The sequence below is a fragment of the Hemiscyllium ocellatum genome, chromosome 13 (genome assembly GCF_020745735.1).
Source record: "Hemiscyllium ocellatum isolate sHemOce1 chromosome 13, sHemOce1.pat.X.cur, whole genome shotgun sequence".
Lineage (NCBI taxonomy): Eukaryota > Metazoa > Chordata > Chondrichthyes > Orectolobiformes > Hemiscylliidae > Hemiscyllium > Hemiscyllium ocellatum.
The window spans coordinates 25,441,366-25,459,607 of record NC_083413.1 but is presented as its reverse complement, the minus strand read 5'-3'; the positions used below and the strand labels follow the sequence as shown (position 1 = coordinate 25,459,607).

Below are 18,242 nucleotides of genomic sequence, written 5' to 3'. Positions count from 1 at the left end.
TGTTGCTGTCATTCCCTGTATCAGATTCATTTTCATTCTTTTCCCTTATCTATAAAGGAAACACATGGTGGCTCCCAATTAATGACCACTTCCTATAATCTATCAGGGAAGTCTCCTCTGCCTGGAATATGTTACAATTTAACATGTTAAAAGGGAAGTGTGAATCCACGTGGACTTAAATGTCTGTTGCCTCTTTTTAAATCCTTCCACCTTAACACCCTTCCTTGAGCCTACACCCTGAAGCATGATCTTAAATCCTGTTGAGCAGAGTCCCCTGGTGGACATGGAAATTTATTCAAAGCATACACTTCACAACCTTAGGTGGCAATGTAGAGACTCTTCTGGTAGGTCTCTAACTTCAATATTTGGCACTCCCCCACACCACCCCAACTGTGAATTTTTATATGAGATCAGAAATTTTTTTAAAAAGGTCATAATGTATTTAAAAGCGTTGCATTCAGTTCGGTCAGGAGGGTAGAAGCTAGGAAAATCATTTAGAAAAACCTTTATAGTATTCAAACTTATTATTTACTTCCAGTCCTGACATGCTCAGCTATCTATTGTACTCAGTCTCTGGGAATACATTCTGGTGAATCACTGGAATATCCTTCACTGGCTGGATTTCAGCCTTTTCAATGCTGCAAAATACCCTTGATATCGTTTGGCAAGTTTGGAAATAGACACCAGGCAAAATGAAACAAGGGATCTGGGTGTGGATGCTATCACAGTTTGAATGCAGATTTGCATTTCAATGCTGACGAAAATCCACTGAGAGATTTCAAATCACAGTACCCCTTCTTCAGTGCTTTGTCCGAAGGCTGGTCTAACCCGACCACATCATGGCCCTCCACTACTGGGTAGTGAAAGCTCCGAATCCACCCTAAGTGAAATGGTGTTCGATTTCTGCGCTGTTGGCATTGATCTGACTCAGCTCACTGTACTAACTGCATCCTTCTGAACATCTCCAAGTTGAATTGCTGTGTGAAGATACTCTTTTACAAGCATATTGGAGCCTGGGGCTGCAGACATGGCTGACCAGCAATTTTTCTCACTCTTACAGCCAATACTAGTGAGTGCTGAAAGGACTTTCAGGTTGACCCCAATCTGTTTGGACCATGTTATGTTTACTTGGCCATTGAGAGCTGGAGTGGGAGTTGTTGAACCTGCACCTTCTGCTCAGAATTAGAGATCGATTCACTGCACAATACCTTGTGCACAGAACAAGTTGTGAGGCACAAATATGTACTACATGTTGGAGGGAAAAGCCCCTCTTTGAATCATTAGAATCAGTTCACATTCTTGAAAATTTGAGCTGGTAACTGAGCTCAACAGTCTCAGTCTGCGACTACAGCCATATTCTCCCAAGACCAAAGACACTCTCTGAAGTGTGGTGGTGTCATTGACTGAACATAATTCTCTAGCTGAATTTTCCCAATACTCTGTATGTCAGTCTCCAAACAGCAGAGTTAATTCCCATAAAGTCTCATGCAGCTCTGATTCTCTTGAAGCAAGGAAACATTAATCTTATAATGTGGGTTTTGGGATTTTTTTAGCATGAACATGCATATGGGACAGATAGTTAACCCTACATACAAGTCACCAGGGCTTGGCCTGCAGGTTCTAACAGGTTGCAATAATTGAGTCAGAAAAAGAATACAGATATAATTACACTTGAGACCGTGGGTGTGTTAATACAATTTCTTTATTGCAAGTCTGAAATTCCACCTCTCTAGCTCCTCCTTTGAGTCTGTCACTTTTGAGAAGACCCAGAACTCAAGGTTTGATGGAAGTACAACTTCAAGTGTGAAGGTTATATTTCCCACTGAAATTCATAAAGGTATTAACTTCAATGCTGATGCCCTTCGCATTGCAAAACAGCTGGAGCTGTGGTTCAACACCCAGTCCAGCAATACAAGTTCATAATTGGGGATTATGCTCTTCAGGGAGTTATGGAATCTTGCTGTGTTTAAACTGATAGCTGAGTTCAGTATCACAATTTTAAACTATTTATTGAACTTAAATTGAGTTGAGCTCAATTCCCAGTCACAATTTTAAATTATTTATTGAACTTAAATTGAGTTGAGCTCAATTCCCAGTCCACGATGGATTAGTAATGGCCTCAAATGGCCTTCTTCTACATTCTGTTAATGGAGCAAGGAGAGGTATTACAGCTGATAACAAGTTGGATGATCAGGAGATGGGACAATCAGGCAGAGAAGCCATCAAGACATGAACTGTTTATCTGAGGCTACAGTTTATACATAATGACTGAGAGGATGACAGTTTCAAGTAGCTTTAACCGTCAATATATGTTTTTAAAAATGGAAGAGAAATAGCTTGGAATTTTCATTGGGTCGCACTAGAAATGCCATTCTTCCTTAGGGATGAAGTAGTGTTAAATGGTTTTATGTTACAGCCTTTAATCCATGTGTAGAAATGTTTAGTAGGCTATTAGCCTTGACTTATGCAAAATGAGGAGGCTCCATTTTTCAAGGAGATGTTACATGAAGATGGTAGATGCCTTTCTTTTTAATTTCACAGCATGTTGCAGAGAACAATGAGAAGGACATATTTTTACACTTGTTTTCTGGTTTTCAAGGCCTCTACAATGCACGAATACAGCTGTCTGCCTTTCTATACTCATGTTTAAACAAAAAACAATCCCAGAGAGAGAGAAAGGCCAAAATACTATAATTTGAGTTTGCAATCTGAGCCCCTTGCTTATGTCTCACAGCCACATTGTAAGTTCAGGGCCAACTCCAGAGTCTAATTCCAAGACAGTGTTATGCTGAGGGAGTGCTGTGCTGTCAGAAGTATTGGATGATACACGAGCAGGAGGCTGGAAAAATAAAGCAAGTCAGGCAGCATCTGGAGGTGGAGAAGTTGATGTTTCCGGTGTAGCCCGTCTTCGGGTTTGCTCCTTCAAGTAGACCGAGAGTTCCCACAGTCGTTGTTACAGACTGGGCAAGGCAACACAAGCTGTGGCCAACATTTGTCCCTTAACCAATAATCACAAATAGGCTTAAGGAGAATCCAAAGAGATTTTATAAATACATTAAGGACAAAAGGGTAACTAGGGAGAGAATAGGACCTTTCAAAGATCAGCAAGGCAGCCTATCTTTGGAGCTGCAGGAGATGGGGGAGATACTAAATAAGTATTTTGCATCAGTGTTTATTGTGGAGAAAGACTTGGAAGATATAGAATGTAGGGAAATAGATGGTGACATCTGGAAAAATGTCCATATTACAGAGGAGGAGGTGCTGTATGTCTTGAAATGCATAAAAGTGGATAAATCCCTAGGACCTGATCAGGTGTACCCTAGAACTCTGTAGGAAGCTAGGGAAGTGATTGCTGGGCCCCTTGCTGAGATATTTGTATCATCAATAGTCACAGGTGAGATGCCAAAAGACTGGAGGTTGGCGAACATGGTACCACTATTTAACAAAAGTGGTAAGAACAAGCCAGGGAACTATAGATCCATAAGCCTGACCTCAGTGGTGGGTAGGTTGTTGGAGGGAATCCTGAGGGACAGGATTTACCAGCATTTGCAAAGGCAAGGACTGATCATGGATAGTCACCATGATTTTTTACATGGGAAATCATGTCTCACGAACTTGATTGAATTTTTTTGAAGAAGTAATCAAGAGGATTGAGGAAGACAGAGCTGTGGAAGTGATCTACATGGACCTCAGTAAGGTGTTCGACAAGGTTCCTCATGGTAGACTGTTTAGCAAGGTTAGGTCTCACAGAATAAAGAAAGGACTGGCCGTTTGGATACAGAACTGGCTCAAAAGTAAAAGACAGAGGGTAGTTGTGGAGGGTTGTTTTTCTGACTGAAGGCCTGTGACCAGTGGAGTGCCACAATGATCAGTGCTAGGTCCACTGCTTTTCATCATTTACATAAATGATTTGGATGTGAACATAAGATGTATAGTTAGTAAATTTGCAGATGACACCAGAATTGGAGGTGTAGTGGACAGCGAAGAAGGTTACCTCAGAGTACAATGGGATCTTGATCAGATGGGCTAATGGGCTGAGGAGTGGCAGATGGAGTTTAATTTAGATAAATGTGAGGTGCTGCATTTTAGGAAAGCAAATCAGAGCAGGATTTATACATTTAATGGTAAGGTCCTAGGGAGTGTTGCTGTTCAAGGCAACTTTGGAGTGCAGGTTCACAGCTCCTTGAAAGTGGAGTCACAGATAGATAGGATAGTGACGAAAGCAATTGGTATGCTTTCCTTTATTGGTCAGAGTATTGAGTACAGAAGATGGGAGGTCATGTTGTGGCTGTACAGTACATTGGTTAGGCCACTTTTGGAATATTTCGTGCAATTCTGGCCTCCCTCCTATTGGAAGGAAGTTGTTAAACTTGAAAGGATTCAGAAAAATTTACAAGGACGTTACCAGGGTTGGAGGATTTGAGTTACAGGGAGAGGCTGAATAGGCTGAGACTGTTTTCCCTGAAACAACGTGTTACAGATTTATAAAATCATGAGGGACATGGATTGGGTAAGTATACAAGGTCTTTTCCCTGAGGTGGGTGAGTCCAGGCATAGGTTTAGGGTGAGGGGTAACATTTAAAGGAGCAACTTTTTCACACAGGCGGTGGTGCATGCATGGAATAAGCTGCCACAGGAAGTGATGGAGGCTGGTACAATTAAAACATTTAATAGGCATCTGGATAGGTATATGAATAGGAAGGGTTTGGAGGGATATGGGCCAATTACTGGTAAATGGGACTAGATTAGGTTAGGATATCTGGTCAGCATGGATGAGTTGGACTGAAGGGTCTGTTTCTGTACTGAACACCTCTATGATTATGACATAACAAACAATTCAGCTGATCATTCGTTTCATTATTGTTCGCAGGACTCGCTATGAACAAATTAATTGCTAACCTTCAAAAGCAATCACACTCAAAATGACTCCATTGCCTGGGAAGAACTTTGTGATGTGAATGATGTTATGATGATGTGGGTGTACTGTACCTTTAAGAGAGTTAAAAGCTAGCAGTAACAGCACCAAGTGTTCTCAATAAGATACAATGTAACATGTGGTCCAGCTACTGGGGTAGCTAGGATAGCTGGATGCCTGGAGACAAAACCAGATTTGAATTAGGCCAATCATTTTAAATTATGCCCCCCAAAAAATACCAAATTCCAATCCAGTTTGAATTGAGTATATTACAATCTTGAAATCCAATGACACAATCCGATGCTTTGGGGGTATAAGAGCAGGAAAAATGGAACAGTTGGGAGGAGAACTGCCAAGCCACCAACTGCCTGAAAAATAGCTCTCTTAAAGGTACCTTTATCAATCAGTAACCTGTGAAGCAGACTTGGCAAGAAGAATACAGAGAAGAACTGAAACCTGCCTGATTTTGAGATAAGAAGGTTTTATTGGACTAGCATTGTAGAGGGGGAAGATAAAAGATAGGATGGAGGAAGGAGTTATAAATAGTTGTTAGTTAATTATTCTCTGTTATACGTTAAGAAATAAAGTTGTTAATTTTTCTCTTACTAGCTCTTGGCCTATTGAATTTTCACAAATTACTGCACGGGATGCATCTTTTCTGTGTTGCTTGGTTAAAATAAGCAGGAGAGTTTACCCCGTGTTGTAACAGTTTTGGAGCTTGTCATTGGGATTTGAATTGGTTTAGACAGATTTGAATAGATTTGTGGGTACAAAACATTCCAGCAGATTTAAACACTTGCTGGCTGATTTCCTAGATCTTTAAATAAAGTGTAGGCGAGACAATTTGATTTTGGTGACTTATGATTGATTAAATTAAAAGTGAGAGAAATGGCTCTTAAAATTGCTAAAAAGGTTCGGGGATTTGAAGATGGTTCTCAATATTGCCAAGAAAGTTTAGAAGGAAAGAAAAAGGCCATACTTTTAGAATTACCAAATAAGTTAGTTTTGGGTTTAACCAAGGACAAAAGTAAAGCTGAAATTGTAAAGCAGTTACTCAAACACTTAGGTGTGTTAGAGAAACAGACAAGTGCAGTCAAAGTAGAAAAACTTCAATTACAATTGAGAAAATTTGAGTTAGAGGATAAACAGAGAGAGAGAGAAGATTCTTAGCTGAGCAAAGAGGGAGAGAAGGAAGGGAGAGAGAAAGAGAGAGCAAAGAGAAAGAGGAACAAGAGAGAGAAAGTTCTTGGTTGAACAAAAAAATCTTGAGAAGTTGCGACTTAGTTAGCCAAGTCAAGTTAACATGATGGAGATTAAAATAGAAGGTAGTGATATATATATAAATATGTCAAACCTCTGCCACGTTTTGAAGAGAAAGATGAACCCTTTTTATTTCATTTGAAAAATCAGCTAGGCAGATGGAGTGGTCTGAGGATTTATGGGTAAAACTAGCTCAGACTAAACTGGTAGGGAGAGCTAGTGAGGTATTTGCCTCACTGTCAGATGAGGTGTCAAGAGATTATTAAGGGGATAAACAGGCTTATGAATTGCTTAAGTGCTTATGAATTGGTACCAGAAGCATGTAGACAGCGGTTCAGAAACACAAAGAAGGAACCAGGCCAGACTTATGTTGATTTTGAAAGAATTAAACATAGTCATTTTGATTGATGGGCGCGTGCCTTGAAAATAGATAAGACCTTTGAGGCTCTAAGAGACATTATTCTGCTGGAGGAGTTTAAAACCTCACTTCCAGAGATAGTGAGAATTCACATGGACAAACAGAAAGTTCTGCAAGTGAGAAGGGCAGCAGAATTAGCAGATGAATACACGTTGGTACATAAGACAAGCTTCTGGTCAGAATTTCATCCTCCGAGGGATAGAAGTTAGGAGAAGGGGAGATCCTACGCTACTAAACTAAGAGCGGAGAGCACTGGTAAGGTTTTACCACAGGATAAAACAGAAGCCCAAGAGGGTGGAAAGGAGGTGAGAGGCTTCAGGTGTTTCCACTGTGATAAAGTGGGACACGTAAAGTCACAGTGCTGGTCATTAAAGAAAGGCACTCTCGGAAAAGATGTGGTAAAAGAAACTAGCTAGTGGCATTAGTGAAGGTAGTAAAGGAGAACACAAGAAGAGCCAAGGAGCTGCAGGAGCACGCACAGCAAAGGCAGGGGCTGGGTATGGAGCTAGTACCTGATCTCTACAAAGAATTCACCTCTGTGGGTAAAGTTTACTCACAAAGAATGGGAGAGAAGGACAAGAAATTATAATTTTGAGAGATACAGGATCTAACCAGTTGCTGACAGAGGAGATGAGCAAATATGCACTCTTTCTGATCTTTTACCCGAGAATGTGGTAATTTATGAAATAGATGGGCAGAAATTTAGTGTTCCCCTATGTAAGATCAGGTTGAAGTGCCAACTCAAGACTAGGGAAGTTACAGTAGGAGTGATTGACAGAGTGTCAGTTCCAGGAATTCAGTTTGTTTTGGGGAATGATTTGGCAGGATCCAAGGTGGGAGTGACACCCCTTGTTGTGGAGAAGCCCAAGGAAGACCAAGAAACTGAGGAGCTAAAACAGAAATATCCTGTTTTTTTCCCAGAATATGTGGGAACCAGATCCCACTATCATGAGTCACAGCACGAAGCGAAAAGTAAAGAGAAAGATGAAGGAGTTGAGATTCAGTTAGCGGATACCCTGCTTGATGTGATGGTGCAGGAAAAACCTGACCAGGCAGAGGGATAGACAAACGTGTTTAGTCCAGAAAGGCTAAGAGACTTGCAACAGCAAGACAAGGTGATAAGAGATATGTATGTGGATGCATACTCCGAAAAGAAGGCAGAGACCATTCCAGAGGGTTATTATCTGAAAGATAGAATCCTAAGATGGAAATGGAGACCACGGCTGGTTGGAGCAGAGGAGAAATGGGCCGAAGTGCACCAGATTGTGTTGCAGGTAGCATACAGACAGGAGGTGTTATGGGTAGCACATGAACTACCTGTAGGAGGTCATCTAGGGGTACAAAAGACTCAGGCTAAGGTACAAGAACATTTTTATTGGCCTGGAATGCACAAGGATGTGGTTAACTTTTGTCGTACATGTCATTCATGCCAAATAATAGGTAAGCCACAGGCAGTAAAAAACCCAGCATCTTTGTTGCCAATTCCCGCATTTGAGAAACCTTTCATGTGCATTATAATTGACTGTGTAGGTCCCATCCAGAGAACTAAAAGTGGAAACCTGTACTTGTTATCCAAAATGGACATGTCTACCAGATTTCCGGAGTCAATTCAATTACAGAGTATCAAGGCAAAAAGGGGTTGTAGAGGAGTCAGTAGCTTTCTTCACACAGTATGGGGCTCCCAGAGAGATTCAGTCAGACCAAAGTCAAATTTTACTGCTCGGCTGTTTAAGGATGTTATGGATAGGTCAGGTATACAGCACTTTAAATCCAGTCTGCATCATCCTGAATCTTAGGGAGCTTTAGAAAGGTGTCATCAGACCTTGAAGACCATGTTGAGAGCATACTGTCAGAATTACCCGAATGATTGTGATAAATGTATCACATACGTATTGTTTGACATTACAGATGCCCCAAATGAATCTACTCAGTTCACTGACTATGAGTTAATATTCGGTCATGAAGTGAGAGGCCCTTTTAAATTAATTACATTTATCTACTAGTACTGTAGAGGGGGAAGGTAAAAGATAGGTTAGAGGAAGGAATTGTAAATAGTTGTTACTTAGTTGTTCTCTGTTATACTTTAAGAAATAAAGTTCCTACCTTTGCTTTAACTAGCTCTTGGCCTATCGACTTTTCAGATTACTGCATAGGATAAATCTTTTCTGTGTTGCTGGGTTAAAATAAGCAGAGGGGTTTACCCCATGTCGGAACAAAGACACTACGGAAATGAAAGTATGTCTTACACAACATTAGCTGATTCCATTCAAATGATTCGAGACCGCCTACTTTGGGCAGTAACTGTTGATTGAAGGAAGAAGATCAGACTGAAGACTCAGTTTAGTGAAGTTAGATCATGAGATTCAGGGGGAGCTTGGCAATCGGATACAAAATTGGCTCAATGGCAGGAGAGAGACACTGATGCTGGAGGAATGTTTTTCGAACTGGAGGCTTGTTACCAGTGGTGTTCTACAGGGATCTGTGCTGCATCCACTTTTGTTTGTCACTTACATAAATGATTTTGATGAGGATATAGGAGACATATTTAATAGGCTTGTGGATGACACCAAAGGTGCTGGTAGAGTGGATGGTGAAGTAGGTGATCTTAGATTACAAAGAGATCTTGATCAGATGGGTCAATGAGCAGAGGAGTGGCAGATAGAGATTAATTTGGATAAATAGAAGGTATTGCTTTTTGGTAAAACAAACAAGGACAGGACTTCTAAAATTAAAACTAGTGCCTTCGATAATGTTGTAGAACAGAGAGACCGAAGGGTTCAGGGATATAATTCTTTGAAGTTTACATCACATGTAACAGGGTAGTTAAGAAGGTGTTTAGCACACTTGCCCTCATTGCTCAGACCTTTGACTACCTGTATAGGAGTTGGGACATCACGTTAAGGTTGTACCGGACATTGTACAAGTGTCTTCTGGAATACTGTGTCCAATTCTGGTCACTTTGTTACAGGAAGGATGTCATTGAACTAGAGAAGGTTCAGAAGAGAATTAGCAGGATGCTTCTGGGAATGGAGGGTTGAGTTATAAGAAAACGCTCGGTAACCTGGAACGTTTTCACTGGAATGTGGGAGGTTAAGGGATGACCTGAGAGAGGTTTGTAAAAACCATGGGTATAGATAAAGTAAATGATGGGTGTCTTTTCCCTAGGGTGGGTAATTTCAAGACTAGGGGCTGTATTTTTAAGATGGGAGGAGAAAGATTTTAAAAAAGACATGAGGGGCATTTTTTTAACATAGAGTGTGGCTCATATGTGGAATGAACCTCCTGAGGTGATGCATGTGGGCACAGTTACAATATTTAAAAGACATGAATGTTTGGAGAGACATGGGCCAAGCGCAAGCAGGTGGGACTAGTTTGGTTTGAGATTATAGTTGGCATGGACAGGTTGAACCCAAGGGTCTGTTTTCTGTGCTGTATGACTCAATGACTCCAAAGCTGCTTGGCAGAAATTGAGAGGCCTAAGAGAGCAACCCCTTTTTAAAACATATACTTCGAAGACTCAAACATTTCAGTTTCTCAGTTTAAAATAAATAATACCCCATTTATTGCAAATAGAATATGCTCAGTACAGAAAAAAATCAATTCACCGCATATGTTTGGATTCATGTAATGCATAAAAGGATAGGTCCAAAATCAGAAACCTATTATCTGAGAAAGGTTAGAAAGGCACAATTAATCAACACTGGTTAATACACAAAACAGATAGGAGAATAACAAGTCCAAAGGGACACGTTAGCTGGTATAAAATAGGCCACAATAATAGTCTTTTGAAAATCTGGGCACTTAGCAGGTTACACCATCTCACTGTTACCCTGATCTTCTTTTTTAAAAAAGCTGGTTTATGTACAGGAATTAATATTTCAGATTTCAGTATGATTTTTTTTTGTTCCCGCTGCAAAGATCAAGAGTTCTAATTATTTTAAAAGACCTCTTTTAAAATTTCACAGAGTGATTAACAAAAATCTAATTGCAACGCACAGAAGAATATTAAACAAGACTTTAGAGCTGTGTATTACATCTGTGAAGAGAGACTAAATAGGCTGGTGTTGTGTTCCTTAAACAGAGAAGGATAAGAGGGACTGGATTGAGGTGTCTCAAATTATGAGTTGCATAAACAGAGTAGACGGGAAGAATCATTTACGCTTATCAGAGAGATCAAAAAGAAGGAGCACAGATTTAAGGTAAATGGCAGGTGGTCTATCGGGGCTTCAGGGTGAAAAGATTCACCGAAAGGTTGGTGGATTTCCAGAACTCACTGCCTGAAAGGGTTGCACAGACAGGAACCTTCACACCATTGTAGGTGATCACTTGAAAAGTTGTAACATAAAAGGTCTGGGTACAAGTGCTGGAAAACGGAACTTGAGTAGATAGGTGCTTGATGATCTAGTAAGTCATCAATTCAGACTATTGTACCAAGGAAAGAGGCATGAAAGTGATGGGTCAAAGGACTTTTTTTCCTTGCTGCAAGACTCCATTGCTTCCTCAGAATTGTTGGACACATTGTTGAGATTTGCATCGACTGGAACAAGCATGTCTTTAATTGCTATTTTTAACATAGCATGTATTTAACCCAGAATATGGGTTATATAGAAATTGGAGATAAGTGTGAGTTGCACTGACTGACCAAGTTACAACCTGTTCTAATCAACAGCCACTGTCAGATCATTAATATGGCTGTAATAGCTATTTGCATGCCCTGGAGCATGGCACTTACTTTGTACAGTATATGCTTGTTTAGCCACCTTGTTCCCTGGCCAAAATCTGTGTTTCAGGTTTACTGCAGAGATCCAATGCAAGCTGAAAGTACAGCACTTCATTTTCCATTTGGGTACTCTACAGCCTTCTGCACTCAATAACTAATTTAACAATTTTAGGGATTGAGGCATCTTCCTCACGCTTTCCCCCATCCCCTCACACCAGGCCTTGATATTACATGGTCAACTATCACACACAATCCATTATTAGCCACTAACTGTTTCCATTAGCTATTCATTCTCCCAGGCTGATTGTTATCCTTCCCTTTGTCTCTCTTTGGGCTCTATCTCCACCTAGCATTTACTCCTTACCCCCTCACCCCACCCTATCTTCTGCATAAAAAACAACTTTATCCTAGGTATCATCAGTTCTGAGGAAGGATCACTGGACCCAAAATGTTAACTCTGATTTCTCTCCACAGATGTTACCAGAACTACTAAGCTTTTCCAACAACTTTTGATTTTGTTTTCGATTTCCAGCATCTGTAGTTTTTTCAGAAACAAAATGCTTAGCATTTTAGAAATGGTAGGTTGATGGAGATTGACTTAGCCTCTGCTGGTTGAGGGTAATTTGTCTCTTGTGGAAATGTATCACTTAAGTTAACGCACAAAGGCAGAGTAAGGAGCAAAAAACTTAAAAGAATAGTTTAATAAATATTTGTGCTTCTATTTTGTAAATGAAATAGAAGGACCTAAAAACACTGCTGAGTTGAAATTTTAGACACAGGTTAGTCCTATTTGGAAAACAAGTTAAATCAACTGCAGGAAATTTTAACAAATAATTGCACACAATTAAGAAACAGTTCATTGTGAACTTCCACCAGAATATATTCCATTTCAGTCAGATCAAAGACAAGTTTAATGAGCCCACACATTGACATCTCTCATTGAAAAGGTCACCAAACTGACTCCAGATCATCCAGTTTCCTACAAAGTGCAGCCAAGGCAACAGCTTCACTTACCCTCCAGGATTTACTCACAATCAGGCCTAGTTTCAATCCCACTTTGGAATTCAAGGTGCTGACAGTCTAACAGTTCCACCCCAGAATCAGGAGGGAGGATTGGTGAAATATGACCCTCCAGCAATTCTGGAAATATTCATCATGAATATTCAACCATAAATGGTTCCAATTCTCCGCACTTGCCCACTCAAGACAAAAAAAAATCAGTTCTTGTCTTGCCCTGTATCAAAGGATGGGGCTCAGACTGACGAGCATTAATTACTTAACAAACTGCAACCAAAGAAAGGCTGTTGATGGAATGGAATGGCTGTTGTTGAATGAAGAATGGACTTGTTGATACATGATGTGAAAATAAACATTAGTTTAGACAAGTTGGGGTTCATTGAGACACTGATGTTATATGCTGATGAATATCAATTATTTTACAATTACACAATGTTTGGAGAAGGTGAGATGCTCAGAAAATTAAAGAGATGCTTTCCTACCCTTAGAATACCGCTAAAGCATAGAGTATAACAATTGCAACCGGCAAATGTACACTGGATATTAGTTACAAAAATAGAAATACACAGTTATTATACCAGACTATTGGTACACCTAACACATCAACCAGCCACCTTTGTACATGCATGAAGGCAGGTCACCACAAGCACTTCAGAGATAAGTGCATTTGGCAACAGATACAGATAGCTTATTGTTTTTAGCAGGTTTGTAAATGATGTTAGAAAGATATGTTTGAGGATTTCAAAGGGATTGTTTTGGAGCTCAGTATTTAAGATAATGTTTACATTTGAATTTGAGCTCTACTCCTTAAAATGACTTACACAAGATTGAGAAATGGCAAAGTCTTTCTTTTGTAAATGTGGGGGAATTGTAATCATGTCGAGTGAAGTGATTTTTTAATGTGTCTTTTCTTCTCAATAGAAATCAAGAGGTTTCAAAGGGGCATTTCTGGCATTCACCATCACACATGTTCTCATTTTCACTGTTATTTCAAGTCTACTAAAGAGAGGCCGATTTTGTTACTGTAATTATTCTATGTCCCATCTATTCCTCTTTCACCCCCTCTCCTTTCATAAGAGTGATCATTAAGGCTGAACAATCATCTAGCAGAAACTGTACCAGCAGAATTGTGTGTGTGAACGATGTATATTGTGATGCAGCAATTCAAAGCTTTACTGTGTTCAAGTCATTGTACTGTATCCTGGAACAACACCCGTTTAACCCCATCGCATGAGAAGCCCCCTTACAATCCCTCATTCTGAAATATCCATGCAGGATCTGATACATGATATGAATATATGATTCATGATATATGCAGGCAAGATATTCTATAGTCTGTACTCAAAAACAAATAAACTGACAATTGGTTTATTTAAGATGAAATAAAATTGAAATGTAAGCAAGTAAATGTAAGAAATTAATTAATTTCCTACTCGTCTTTTAGGAAATGTCATGAAGATTAATACTATGTATCCCTCACTTAAAGGGTCACAAAGCAAGTGAATAGTTTGAGTGTGATCCTCTCAGTAGTTCCACTGGCCTCACACGTAGTTCCTTGCAGTAGAAGGAGCACCTTGTGCTCGTGGGTAGGCTTGCTTTGAGTAGGATCCCCCGGTACCTTTGGAGCACGAGCAGCACAGAAAGGCTCCACCGAGTAGACAGAGGGTAGCAGCAGCCCATCCTATGAACAGAGCTTGGCCAAACTCAAACCTGAAAACGAAAGAGAAGTGAGATCAATACTTTGATGCATTTAGCCTCTGATCAAACCAGGGCCAAAGGTCCCTTAGAACTTTTCATGTTTACTCTTAACCAATATTTGTAAGGTCTGTATGGAACAATGGATTTCTCCTTTGAAGATTGGTTTATTAGAGTCATAGAGATGACTCTAATAAACAGACCCTTCGGTCCAACTCGTCCATGCCGACCAGATACCCTAAATTAATCTATTTCCATTTGCCAGCACTTGGCCCACATCCCTCTAAACCCATATGCCCATCCAGATGCCCTTTAAATGTATTTTTACCAGCCTCCACCAATAACTCTGGCAGCTCATTCCATACATGCACCAACTTCTGCATGAAAGAGTTGCCCCCTTGGTCCCTTTTAAACCTTGTCCCTCTCACCCTAAACCTATGCCCTCTAGTTCTGGACTTCCCCACCCCAGGGAAAATACCTTGTCTTTTTACCCTGTCCATGTCTCTCATGATTTTATAAACCTCTATAACATGGTTTAACAATGCTCAACTTTAAAATGTTTGTTGGGTTTTAATTTTGTTTTATAGGTTCTCCCAAAACTTTGGACTTAATTCAATTCAATATTCCAAGCTACAAGGTATACCAGTAATCAGTTTATTCAGAGACCTTGGTTTGTGGATTTCATTGGCATTCACTAAAGAAAAGGTCTGAATTTTAACAGTTTGCAACAAAACAGATCATCCTCCAACAATCAAAGTGGAATTCAAACACACAGTAGAAAATTGGGATAGAAAGGATTGGATGTGAGAAAGTGAGCATATGAGCCTTCAATGTAGAAGAATTTGATCATCCACTTAGCGATTCTGCTCGAAGAACTGCAGAAATACTCAGTGAAACATCCACCTTGGCCTCCTCCAGGCATCCCCAGCATCAGAGATTCTAGTTTTTTAGCCAATGTGATTCACTCCACATGATATCAAGAAACAACTGGAGGCAGCAGTTACTGCATACACAATGGGCCCTGACAACATTCTGACTGAAGACATGTACTTCAAAACCAACTGCACCCCTAGGGAAGCTGTTCTAGTACACCTCAACACTGGTATGTACTCAACAATGTAGAAAATTGCCCAGGTATGACCTGTACACAAAAAGCAGGACAAATATAACCAGGTCATTATTATCCTGTCAGTCTACTCTCAATTGTCAGCAAAATAATGGACAGTGTCCATCAAGAGTGCTTTCAAACAGCACATGCTTAGCAACAAAAACAGGATCCTGAAAAGTTAACTCTGATTTCTTTCCACAGATGTTACCAAACCTGCTGAACTTTTCCAGCAATTTCTGTTTTTGTTTTCGATTTGTAGCATCCACAACTCTTTCAGTTTTTATTTAGCACTCGCTAAACTGACTTGCTCATTGATGTCCAGTTTGGGTTCCACCAGGGGCACTCAGCTCCTGATGTCATTACAGCCTTGGCTCAAACATGGACAAAACAGCTGAAATTCAGAAGTGAAGCGAGAGTGACTTGACATTGAGGCAGCACTTGCCTGACTGGGGCATCAAGGAGTTCTAGTGAAACTTGAGTCAACATAATTGGAAGACAGCTCTCTGCTGATTGGAAACTGGCACAAAGGAAGGTGGTTTGGTTGTTTGAGGTTGGCCAACTCAACTCCAGGACATCTCTGCAGGAGTTCTTCAGCGTAGTGCCCCAGACCCACCAATCTTTGGCTGCTTTAGTAATGACCCTGCCTCTAACATAGGATCAAAATTGAGGATGTTCACTGATGATTGCAGAATGCTGATCATTTGTGAGTCCTCAGATACTGAAGCAGTCAATGTCTAAATGCAGGAATACCTAGAAAATATGCAGATCTGGGCTGACAAATGTCAAGTAACATTCATGCTATACAGTGCAAGGCAATGACCATCTCCAACAAAAGAGAATTTAACCATCCCAGAATTACCTATTTTGAACAGTTAACACAAAAGAATTTTTAAAGTCAACAATTTGCATTTATTCAGCGCTTAGTCTTTCTTGATCATTCTCAGAATGCAGAAATCCCTACATTGTACAGAATTTATTTCCCAATCCTAATTGCCCTTAAGAAGGTTCTGGTGAGCTGCCTTATTTATCTGTTGCAGTTTTTGTGATGTAGGTACAGCCACACCGCTATTAGGGAGGGACACCAGGATTTTGACACTGAAGGAAGGGTGATAAATTTCCAAGTCAGGATGGTGAGTGACATGCAAGGAAGATTGCACATACTGGTTTTCCCATTAATCTGCTGTCCTTGCCCTTCTGGATAACAGGAGTTATAGGATTTGGAAGGTTCTGTGTAAAGAGTTTTTAGATTAGATTACTTACAGTGTGGAAACAGGCCCTTCAGCCCAACAAGTCCACACCGACCCGCCGAAGCGTAACCCACCCATATCCCTGCATTTAGCCCTTTTACCTAACACTACGGGCAATTTAGCATGGCCAATTCACCTGACCCGCACATCTTTGGACTGTGGGAGGAAACCGGAGCACCCGGAGGAAACCCACGCAGACACGGGGAGAACGTGCAAACTCCACACAGTCAGTTGCCTGAGTCGGGAACTGAACCCGGGTCTCAGGCGCTGTGAAGCAGCAGTGCTAACCACTGTGCCACCGTGCCGCCCACCAAGTCTTGGTGAATTTCTGCAGTTCATCTTATAGATGGCACATCCTGCTGCTACTGAGTTTCATTGGTAGAGAAAACCAATGCTTAAGTTGATGGTTGGCATACCAATCAAGTGAACTCTTTTGTCCTGGATTGTGTCAAGCTTCTTGAGTGTTGTTGAAGCTGCACTTAGAGGCAGTTTGGATCAGATGAGTTATATACTGCAGGATTCCTAGCATCTCACCTGCTCTTATATAGTCACAGTTAATAATATGGCTGGTCCAATTCAGGTTTTGGTCAATGGTAACATCAAGGATGTTGGTTTTGGGGGATTTTGTGATGAAAATGTCATTGAATGTCAAGAGGCAATGGTTAGATTCTCTCTTGATGGAGACGGTTCATTGTTAAACACGTACATTACTAAACAGTTATCAATCCATGTCTGGTTGTTAGCCAGGTCATTCTGCATGTGGGCACGGATGGTTCTAGTAGCTGAGAAGTCGCAAACAGCGGTGAGTATTGTGCTCAGCATTGAACATTCTCACTCCTGACTTTACGACAGGTCATTAATGAAGCAGTTAGGCCAAGGACACTACCCTGAGGAACTCCTGCAGAGATGTCCTGGAAATGAAATGACTGTCCTCCAGCAATCTCAACCACCTTTGCTTGTGGAGAGTTTGCCTCAAATTCAGTTGTTCATGCTCCTTGATCTTTTGTCCATGTTTGTGGCACACTTATCTCAGAGTCAAAGGTTTGGTTTTCAGCACTTTATTTCCACACATAAGTCCACAAAATGTATTGTGTCTATAACCTTCACTTCATTCCCTACATGGTCCATTGCTGTACCACTCCCATGAAGCCTCGATCCTTATTGTAGTCACCACATACACAAACAATCCTACATCTGTGTAGAGTTCACCATGAGATATTGCCCATTCATCACTCCTAGCCCCTCAGGTCCCAGCAAGTGTTAGCCCATAAGCACATTTGCTTAATAGATTCTCTGTGTTTTTTAAAGTTAACAGATATCCTGGAGGAGTTGGAAAACATCTGTCGAGCTCATCTCATATTCATATACAATTAAATGAAGTGAATTGGAAAGCCAGCCTTGTGGTGAGAAGATTGCTTTTGCACTTTAAATTCACAATGCTACGGCAACACAATAAATATTACAGTTATTTATGATCTATGCATCGGATGAATGGCCTTATGATACTATAGTTAAATCTGCTGATAGGGAAGAGATCAAGTAATAGTGACAAGAGACTCCACAAATCGATATAGCCAGATTAAATGAGTATGTAAAAACAATGGTTGATGAAAATTATTTGGAAAATGTTTACATGCTGGTAAAATAACTGCTTGATATTTGGTAAATGGAGAGAGATTGGAGAACGTTGCCATACACAAAGATATAGGTGTCCTTATACATTGATCATAGAAAGATAACCGGCAGATACAACAAATAGCTAAGGCAGCACATGGAATATCAGCCTTTATCACAAGGAGACAAAGCTTTTTATTCTCCTATCCATTATTTTTGGTTAGCTTTTAGAATTTAGAATCCCTATA

The 18,242-nt window shown here is 40.4% G+C and overlaps 1 protein-coding gene across 1 annotated transcript in view; it reads right to left on the bottom strand.

Annotated features, from left to right (window-relative positions):
- Positions 1–13,682: 13,682 nt before the first annotated feature.
- Positions 13,683–18,242, bottom strand: part of LOC132821820 (claudin-1-like) — a 43,597-nt gene continuing 39,037 nt past the window's right edge. Inside the window, exon 5 of the mRNA XM_060834647.1 lies at positions 13,683–14,040. Coding sequence (XP_060690630.1) covers positions 13,872–14,040 — 169 coding nt within the window. The 3' untranslated portion in view covers positions 13,683–13,871. The remainder of the gene's footprint in view (positions 14,041–18,242) is intronic.